Consider the following 9,782-nt stretch of genomic DNA (forward strand, 5'->3'; position numbering starts at 1 on the left):
GCAGGACTCCAGGGAATGCCTGGGGAACAGGTGAGGAGGCAGCAGCTGCTGGGCCCCTTTTCCACACTTGGGAGAGGCTCAGCCTCCGGGAGCAGAGCTTTTCCCAGCCCGGAATCCGGGATTTGCTGCTTTTGGCACCAAATCCCTTCCCAAGTGTGAAGTTCAGGGGTTGTGCCAAAGGAGCAGCTCCCACTGTGCCAGCGCGGAGCTGTTCTCTCCCTTCCAGCACTGCTGATCCCACTCCATGCCCAAATTCCAGCAAAAAACTCCCTGGGGTGGAGGCTGAATCCTGAATATGAAGTTATTCAATCTGTTGGATGATAAACCTGGGATCCTCTGGGATTTTCCCAACCATTTTGACTTTTTTTAGGAGGAGAAGTTGGGCCAGAAATGCTGCAGGAGATGAGGGAAACCAATCGTGTGCTGCTGGAAGTTCGGGATTTGTTGAAGCAGCAGGTGGGTGAGGAGGGGGCCTAATTCCTGATTTCCTGAGGTCTGGGAATTCTCTGCTCGCTCTGGAATTGGGGAGCTGCTTCCTGAGCCTAATTCCTGATTTCCTGAGGTCTGGGAATTCTCTGCTCGCTCTGGAATTGGGGAGCTGCTTCCTGAGCCTAATTCCTGATTTCCTGAGGTCTGGGAATTCTCTGCTCGCTCTGGAATTGGGGAGCTGCTTCCTGGGCCTAATTCCTGATTTCCTGAGGTCTGGGAATTCTCTGCTCGCTCTGGAATTGGGGAGCTGCTTCCTGAGCCTAATTCCTGATTTCCTGAGGTCTGGGAATTCTCTGCTCGCTCTGGAATTGGGGAGCTGCTTCCTGGGCCTAATTCCTGATTTCCTGAGGTCTGGGAATTCTCTGCTCTCTCTGGAATTGGGGAGCTGCTTCCTGTGTGGAGGGAGCAGCAGATTATTGCTTCAAAACAGAATCCAGAGGTGGTTTCACATCATATCTATAATTGGGAGATAAAGTTGGGGAAAGGCTCAAGTTGGGAAAAACTTCAAGGTGAAAAAAAACTTCCAAAGTTGGGAAAAAAATCCAGTTGAAAAAACCTTCACGTTGGGAAAAACAAGGTGAAAAAACCCTTCAAGTTGGGAAAAAACTCAACTTGAGCAACTCAAGCTGGAAATTTGAGTTGGAATCACTGGAAGTTCCTTTGAATTCCCAAATTCTCCTGCTTGGAGCTGAAACGTGGAGTGAACCTTTAACAGGAACACACTGGGATGGGTTGAACTGGGAAAACAAAGTCACTTTTTCCTTGCCTTTGTGGGCTCAGGAGATCTGGGGAGAGGCCAAGTGTGGGAGATGGAGGAGCCCTCCCAGCCCTTTGTTGTGGTCCCTGGGAACATTTATGGAGCTCTCAGGTAATTAACATCCATCCTCCTCCAGATTTCAGGCTCCTCTCAGCATCTCCAAACCACCAAATGCAACCCGAAATTCGTGTCTGGATGTTTGGTGTCACTCGAGTCCCTTTTCTCTCCCTCAGCTTTAGGAGGAATAACCTCCATTTCCAGCATTCCCACCAGCAATCCCTGGCTGCAGCCACAGTATCCCTGGGCAGAGATTGTTTCCAAAATCCTGCTGTGACCAGACTGGCCACCATATGTGACACTCTGCATCCCCTCTTTCCTGCTGTTGTTTCAATCCTAAAAGCCCTCCTGGCTCCAGCAGTTTTTTAGGGAATTTGGAACTTCTTGGGTGCTCTTCCCCCGTTTCACCCAGGATTTTATCCGACGGTTTTCCTTCAGCTCTGGGAAAGGGACAGAAAGGTTCCATTCTGCTGCAATTCCCGGTGGGAGCTGAGGGATTCCAGGGGCAGGGAGCTGGAATCCTGCAAAAACATCGGAGCTCCTCTCACATCCCAGGCCCTGCATAAAAACCCAGTGTTTGCTGGGAATCGGGGCAGCCAGGGCTCCTGGCAGCCTCCAGCAGCGATTCCAGTGCTCCCTTCCAGCTCCCAGGCAGATTTTCCTGTTTGTTCTTTCCCCCTCTTGCCACACTTTATTTTATTTTATTTTATTTTATTTTATTTTATTTTATTTTATTTTATTTTATTTCATTTCATTTCATTTCATTTCATTTCATTTCATTATTATTTATTTTATTTCGTTTTTATTTATTTTATTTCATTTTATTTTTTTATTTCATTTTATTTATTTTATTTTGTTTTGTTTTATTTAATCTTATTTCTTTTCTTTTCTCTTCTTTTCATTTTCTTTTCCTTTTCTTTTATTTTCTTTTTTATCCACGTTTTTCTCAGCTGTCCCAAATCCTTTCCTCAGGAGCCAAACTCGCATTCCCAAGTGGGAAAACGAGGTGGAAATTCCTTCATCTGGGCAAAGATTTCCCAAAAAGTGACTTTCCCTTAATTCAGCATCTTGGGCTGTTGGCAGTGAGGGTGCAATAAAAGCGATTAAAGGTCAGGTTGAGTCTCCAGAGCTAAAGGCTGGAGAATCCTTGGATATCCCTGAATCCTCTGCTCTCTGTCTCCCATTTCCAGTGGGAGATCTGGGATCTGGGATAGATCTATCTCTGCATATTCCAGGATTCCAAAGACACCCCAACAATCCCACCCTGTGCATCCCTGGGAGCGTTGTCCAAATATTCCCGGAGCTCTGGCAGCCTTTGGAATGTGACAATTCCCTGTTCAGTGCCCAGCACCCTCTGGGGGAAGAACCTTTCCCTGATCTCCATCCCAGCTCCATGTGGGAATATTTTCAAGGGGAGCCCAGAGGAAATCAGGAGGGAATTTCAGGAACAGATTCTAAATATCCACAAAAATGGCACCAGCAGTGCCCAGGGTTATTCCCAAGGGAATCTCCTCCTGCCTTCCCTCTCCAGCATTGCTGGATCAGCATCCCCAGGAGCAGAAAACAGATTTTTTTTCCTCGTTTCTATGTGCTCAAGTGTTTTCTCCTCTGTGAGAGACCAACATCATCCTGTGGCAACAGTGGAATTCATCCAGGGAATGAATCCCAAGGGATGAACCACCCCATCTCCCAGAGAATCCCCAAATTTTGGTGGCAGGAGCTGCTGGGTGGGAGCTGAGCAGGCCCAGCCACGATGCTTTGCTGGCGCTGGGAATCCTTGGATCCAAATCCCGCCCCTGGCTCAGCGTGGCTGTTGTTTCCTTCCAGATCAAGGAGATAACATTCCTGAAGAACACGGTCATGGAGTGCGATGCCTGCGGTGAGTGCCGGGGCTGAGTCCTCTGCTCAGCTGCCCCCTCTGGGTGCCAGCAAGGAGGGAAATGCCAGCTGTGCCCCTGTCCCCAAAGGGAACAGCCTGGATCACAGTTAGCCCCGGTTATTCCCAGTATTTGGGAAATTTTTTGTGGCCCCCTGCACACAGGGATTGGTGCCCTGGGCTGCTCCCATGGCTCGAGGGCACCTGGAGCTGGGGGAGCTTCCAAAAGCTTCTCTTTCCTTCCAGAATCCTGGAATGGTTTGGGTTGGAAGGACCTTAAGGATCATCCGGTGCCACTCCTGCCATGGGCAGGGGCACCTCCCACTATCCCAGGGCGCTCCAGCCTGGCCTGGGGCACTTCCCAGGATCGAGGGGCAAGCCACAGCTCCTCTGGGAATTCCATCCCAGCCCCTCCCCACCCTCACCAGGGAGGAATTCCTACCCAATTTCCCATCCAGCCCTGTGGGATCAGCCCAGGACTGGGGAGGTTCTGGGCTCTGAGCCCCTCATCCCCTAAATCCTTCTCCCCAGGGCTCTTTTCCATCCCTTCAGCCCCAGCCTTTGCTTCTCCCCCTCTGCCATGAGCTGTGGCAGATGAGAAGGTCCCTTCAGCCCAAACCATCAATGACTCCTGGGATTTCTTATTTATTTGTTGCCCGCTCTGCCTCAGAAATCTGTGAGCTGATGATCCTAAAGGTCCCTTCCAACCTAAACCATAATCCTGGGATTTCCCTCCACTTCCAGAATAGGGATTTCCCTCCATTCCCAAACAGGGATTTCCCTCCATTTCCACCCGTGGCAGAGACCAGGCAGGGATGCCCCAGCTGTGCCCACCCCAGGGAGGTGCTGGCAGTGCCAGCTCTGCCCTCACCACCCCTCTCATCCTGCAGGGATGCGGCCAGAGGTGACAGGTCCTGTCGTCACCATGACCCAGTTCAACCGGTGCCTCCCCAATCCCTGCTTCCCCGGAGTTCCCTGCACCGAGACCGGCGCCGGCTTCCGCTGCGGGCCCTGTCCCCCCGGGTATTCCGGGAACGGCACCCACTGCACCGACATCAACGAGGTAAAACACCCGGGGGCAGCCTGGAATCCACAGCACTGGCCCCATTTCCTTGGAATGTTCCAGGGTTTGCCCTGTGGTTGTCAGGGAAAGTCCTGGAATCCCTGCGGGAGCTGGAATTCTGTGCCTGGCCCTCCTTGCGCTCTCCCCAGGGAGGGTTTAGGGCCAGTCCAGCTGGGACTTCTCCCAACAGAATAAATCCTTAGGTTTGTGCCACACAGGGAAGGGAGTTTGGAAGAGCAGAGCGGCCTCCTGTGCTGATGAGTTGTTGGAGATAAGATTTATTAGGTGTGGAACGGGATCAAACACTTCCCAAATAATCCTTGAAACAGCAAACCTTAACCACAGGGTTTTGTCTCGGCCCTAAATCAAACCTTGCTGAGCAGACACTGTGGGGTTTTTTTAGGAAATGTGGCTTTCCACCGATTTTAAGCTCTGTGTGTGTGCAAAGCTCTGCTCATCCACTGTTTTTTTGCAGGGCTCCTGAGTGCTGTGCTTCCCAAACCATATTCCTAAACTTGATTATCCCACTCTTGCAAAGCCTCAATTGCATTTCAATTTAAAAACCTGCTGAAGGCTCCATGAGAGATTTTGGGATTGTCAGTCCAAAATATGGGATCCACTGTATTCCTGTGATGCATCAGCCAGCACAGAGCATAAAAATCCAGGGAAAATAATGAAGTGTTGCAAACAGCAAAGCATTCACAGCAAATTTGGAAAGAGAGTGGTAAACAAGTAACTCTTGATGTGTTTCAAGGCCAGGGTGAGGAATTGTCCAGTTCCCTGGACTCTGAGGATTCCAGGAAGGAAAATGTGAAGCAAGAGCAGCTCCCTGCCCGGGCTCTGGTGTCACCTGAGGAGAATTAGATCTGCAAGTGGCTTTGTGACACCCGAGCTGGGGAAGCTCTCGAGGAACTTCTGGGCGATTTTACCTTCCTTAAAACTAAAAATCCGTGAGCTGGACGTGCCCCAGCCCTGGAGCTGCCCCCTGGCACAGCCCTGGGCACGCTCTCTCTTGTTTCAGTGCAATGCCAACCCCTGCTTCCCGAAAGTCCAGTGCATTAACACCAACCCCGGCTTCCGCTGCGACCCCTGCCCGCCTGGCTTCACCGGGCAGCTGCTGGAAGGGGTGGGAATGGCCTATGCCAGGGCCAACAAACAGGTAAGGGCCTGGAATGTTCCGTGTCCCTCAGAAACTGGGAATTCTCTCCCATCTGCAGCTGGGACTCAAAGGTCTTCGAAGAAACGGGAGGGAAACGGGAGGTGATGATTCCTAAAGGTGGAAGGGATTCCTGCCTGTGAGAGTGGGGAGAGGCTGGGATGGAATTCCCATCCCTGGAAGTGTCCAAGGCCAGCTTGGAGCACCCTGGGATAGTGGAAGGTGTCCCTGGGGGTGGGAATGGGATGATTAAAGGTCCTTCCCAACCCAAACCATTCTGGGATTCCGTGATTCCATATATTGGTGGGAATGCAGGGAGAGAGGAGAGTGCCCAGGACACCTCAGCCCCAGAGCCACCTCCCCTGTGCCAAACTGGGGCTGGACAGAGCATCCCAACAACCTCTGTGGCTATGGAGCCATCCCAGGGATGGGAATGGGGATGGGGATGGGGATGGGAACCCTTCCTGCTAGGATACAGAAGAGTTCACGCAGCTGCTGCCACCCCCTCCCAGCTTCCCTGACAGCTCCAGACAGGTGAAAGCCAAAATCCCAACAGCCTGGGCTGATTGGGGTTTTTAGGGATAACTGTCCCACAAAGGAGCACTCGAGGCTCCAAGTATTTGGTCATGGGATGCACCCATTGAGCTTCCAAGTCCATGGACCCCCTTCCATAGGGAGGATATTCCAGCAGCTCAGCTCAGAGCTCAGCTCTGTTCCCAGCCTGGAATCTCTGCTGGCTCTGGAAAGGGGGTCTGGAGTCCTGCTGGCATCTGCCTCAAGCTTGTCAGCAGGGAAACTTACCTGTCCTGGCCTAGTGAGGTGTGCCAGGGCTCTGCTCGTGCCCCTGGCCCTGCCCAGGTTCTGGGGTTTGGGGTGAAGGTGAAGGCGTGTCCTGTTCTCCCTGGGCAGGTGTGCACCGACATCAACGAGTGTGAGACCGGAGCTGCCAGGAACTGTGTCCCAAACTCCATCTGCATCAACACCCGGGTAAATCCTCAGCGATATGGAGAGGATCCAAGGGCCAGAGCCCCTCTGGAGCCAGGCTGGGAGAGCTGGGGGTGCTCAGCTGGAGAGGAGAAGCTCCAGGGAGAGCTCAGAACCCCTTGCAGGGCCAAAAGGGGCTCCAGGAGAGCTGGAGAGGGACTGGGGACAAGGCATGGAGGGACAGGACACAGGGAATGGCTTCACATTGGAAAAGGGGAATTTGGGTGGGATATCGGGAAGGAATTCCTCCCTGGGAGGGTGGGGAGGGGCTGGGCTGTAATCCCCAGAGCAGCTGGGGCTGCCCCTGGATCCATGGAAGTGTCCACGGCCAGGCTGGAGCACCCTGGGAGAGTGGAAGGTGTCCCTGCCCATGGCAGGAGTGGCACCAGATGAGCTTTAATATCCCTTCCATCCCAAACCATTCCAGGATTCCCTGACATTCTTGGAGATCCTCGTGGATCTCTTTTCCCAGGCTCCCCATTCCCCGTGGCAAACCCAGCTGCCGAGGAAGGGCTGCAGCAGAGATTTGCCGGGATTTGCGTTCCGAGTTCCTCCCCGTTTATCCCTGCAGGGATCCTACAAGTGCGGGGCCTGTAAGCCGGGCTTTGTGGGGGATCAGCTGAGCGGCTGCAGGAGCCAGACGGCGCCGGGGACACGGCGCTGCCCCAACGGCGAGATCAGCCCGTGCCACGAGAAAGCCGAGTGCATCGTGGAGAGGGCCGGCTCCCTGTCCTGCCAGGTGCGGGGGGCTGCCCACAGCCAGCCCTGGCACCGGGGGGTGGTCCCACCCTATGGAGATTGGGGTCTGGTCCCACCCTGCTGCAGCTGGGCTCCGGTCCCAGCCCCGCGCCTGGGCTGTGCTCGCTCCGCGTTCCCGCATCCCGCGCTCCTCTCCCCGGGTCTGCCACTGCCCTCTCCTGGAGATCGCCCTTCCCAAACCAGCCCTGCTCGCCCCTGGCACCTGAGCCGCGGCCCCCGCTCCTCCCTGGGCTGCTCCGGCACCTCCGATCCGCTCCCGCTTCTTTGGGGTTTTGGTTTTTCCTGAAGCGCTGCCGGGCACGGAATTCCCTGGAGCTGAGCAGGGAGAATCCATCCAGCAACCTCAGATCCGACTCCTGCTGCCGCCTCTTCACAGCCTCAGCGCCGAGCAGAGAGTTGGATCTGAGCTGTCCAAATTCCAGGAATGTTTCTCCCAGGCGTTTATTTCCCTGTGGGCTTTCACAGCCCCGGATTTGCAGCGTTTTGTGCCGGTCCTCTTGTAAAACCTTGGATTTCGGGGGGCTGTGGCCATCGGGGAGCTGATTTTGTGTCTCTGCTGCCTTCCAGTGCCTCGTGGGGTGGGCAGGGAACGGTTACGTGTGCGGGAAGGACACGGACATCGACGGAATCCCCGACGAGAAGCAGCGCTGCTCCGACAGGAAATGCCGCAAGGTGAGAGCAGCCGGCTCCCGTTCCTCAGGAAATCGGGAACTTCAATCCAGGACAGGATCGGGTGCTGCTGAGACCTCCAGAACTCGGCCTGGGTGACATTCCCGTGTCTCTCCTCGCAGGATAACTGCATGACCGTCCCCAACTCCGGCCAGGAGGACGCGGACAGGGACGGGATCGGAGACGCCTGCGACGATGATGCCGACGGAGACGGGATCCCGAACGCTGAGGTTCGAGTTGTGCTGCCCTTCCCAAAGCAGCAGTGGGAATTCAGAGGTCCCAGTGGGAATTCAGAGGCTCCAGTGGGAATTCAGAGGCTCCAGTGGGAATTTAGAGGCCTTGGTCTGGATGCTCTGAGGATCTAAAACCAGGCAGAGAAACATCTGGGCTCACAAGGGCTGGGAATTGGGGAGCCTGTCCTCAGTGAGGCCTGGCTGGGGACGCCCTGAGGAGGTGCTGGTGTCCCCAGCCCGTGTCCCTGTCCCTCTGCAGGACAACTGCGTGTACACGAGGAACACGGACCAGCGCAACGCCGACAAGGACAACTTTGGGGACGCGTGTGACAACTGCCGGCAGGTGAAGAACAACGACCAGAAGGACATCGATGGCGACGGGAAGGGCGACGAGTGTGACGATGACATGGATGGGGACGGTGAGGGCCGAGATACTGTCGAGACTGATTCCTTGTGGGAGCAGGCACAGCTCAGTTCCTGGGGTGACAGACTGGGCAGTCCCCATGTCCTGGAGCTCAGCTCTGTCACAGGGTGGTGCTCACAACCTTTCATTTATTATCCCTTTTATTGCCCACAATCACACCCAGCCTCATCCTGGCTGCCTGGTGCTGCATTTCAAGGGAGACATTTGGGAATATCCAAGCTGCCAGCAGCTCCTGGCTTGAGGCTGGGGGTGTCAGGGCTGTCCCCTGGGGTGGACACAAACCTGGCTGGCTTTGGAAACTGAGCTGGTCACGATTTGCACAAAAGCTGCTCCCAGCAGCCAGGAATCCCCACTGCTGCTGGCCCCAGCCACGGGGAGTTACTGACAGAGAATTCCCAGCGCATCCAGGGCTGTTTGGGTACAGATGGGTCCTGCCAAGCTGCTCCAGCCTGGCCTGGGACACTTCCAGGGCCGGGGCAGCCACAGCTTTCTTGGGAACCTCATGTTCCCTGTGCTGCTCCTGGTGACACCCCGTGTGGGACAGCCCAGGGCTGGTTCCACCCCTGCTCAGGGGGAGCTCAACAAACACCATCCCCAAATCCTGAAATTGCTGCTTTATCTGTGAATTCTGGGTTTTTGTGGACCCACTCTGCCCTGTTTTCCAGGGATCAAAAACCCCATGGACAACTGCAGGAGAGTGCCCAACCCTGACCAGAGGGACAGGGACGGGGACGGCGTGGGGGACGCCTGTGACAGCTGCCCCACCCTCAGCAACCCCGACCAGGTACAGAACCCTCCCAGTTTCAGTCCTACAGGGTCATTCCTGTCACCCCAACAGCGCCTGTGTCACCTGCCCAGGTGACAATTCCAGCTGCCACCCTCCTGTGGCACAGAAGGAAATTCCCTCGGGAGCAAACGGCAGCCAGGGAGGAAGTTTGGCACCCCGGGCTCTCCCTTCTTGCCCTGTCCCAGTGCTGGAATTCCTCAGAATCCCCCCAAAAAATCCCACAGAAACTCTCCTGCTGTTGGCAGCTCTGTTCCCTATTCCTGCTCTTGATCTCTGGAAAATTTAAATTATTCTTCCTTTATCTTTCTAGAAAGACACCGACCACGATCTGGTGGGAGATGTCTGTGACACCAACCAGGACAGGTGAGACCTTGCTGTAAAAATTCAAAATTCCATTTATTTGTATGAAATCCTGGGGATGAAGGGGAAAAAAGGGGCTGTGACAACCTGGCCTGGCCTTATCCCATTAAAAAAGGAAGGTTTAGAGGTGGAATTGTCTTCAAAAAAAGTGACCACTGAAAGTAAGGA

The 9,782-nt window shown here is 54.5% G+C and overlaps 1 protein-coding gene across 2 annotated transcripts in view; it reads left to right on the forward strand.

Moving 5' to 3' along the window:
• Positions 1-9,782, forward strand: part of COMP (cartilage oligomeric matrix protein) — a 14,742-nt gene that overhangs the window by 1,959 nt on the left and 3,001 nt on the right. The window contains exons 3-14 of one of the 2 annotated variants that reach the window (XM_017727519.1): positions 1-30; positions 371-456; positions 3,131-3,182; positions 4,070-4,242; positions 5,264-5,401; positions 6,308-6,385; positions 6,954-7,121; positions 7,709-7,813; positions 7,933-8,040; positions 8,303-8,462; positions 9,133-9,251; positions 9,565-9,617. In XM_017727519.1, the coding sequence (XP_017583008.1) occupies positions 1-30; positions 371-456; positions 3,131-3,182; positions 4,070-4,242; positions 5,264-5,401; positions 6,308-6,385; positions 6,954-7,121; positions 7,709-7,813; positions 7,933-8,040; positions 8,303-8,462; positions 9,133-9,251; positions 9,565-9,617 (1,270 nt within the window). The remainder of the gene's footprint in view (positions 31-370; positions 457-3,130; positions 3,183-4,069; positions 4,243-5,263; positions 5,402-6,307; positions 6,386-6,953; positions 7,122-7,708; positions 7,814-7,932; positions 8,041-8,302; positions 8,463-9,132; positions 9,252-9,564; positions 9,618-9,782) is intronic. The other variant, XM_008644984.2, reaches the window with a different exon arrangement.

Source organism: Corvus brachyrhynchos, unplaced genomic scaffold (genome assembly GCF_000691975.1).
Source record: "Corvus brachyrhynchos isolate BGI_N302 unplaced genomic scaffold, ASM69197v1 scaffold212, whole genome shotgun sequence".
In the NCBI taxonomy this organism is placed as follows: Eukaryota; Metazoa; Chordata; class Aves; order Passeriformes; family Corvidae; genus Corvus; species Corvus brachyrhynchos.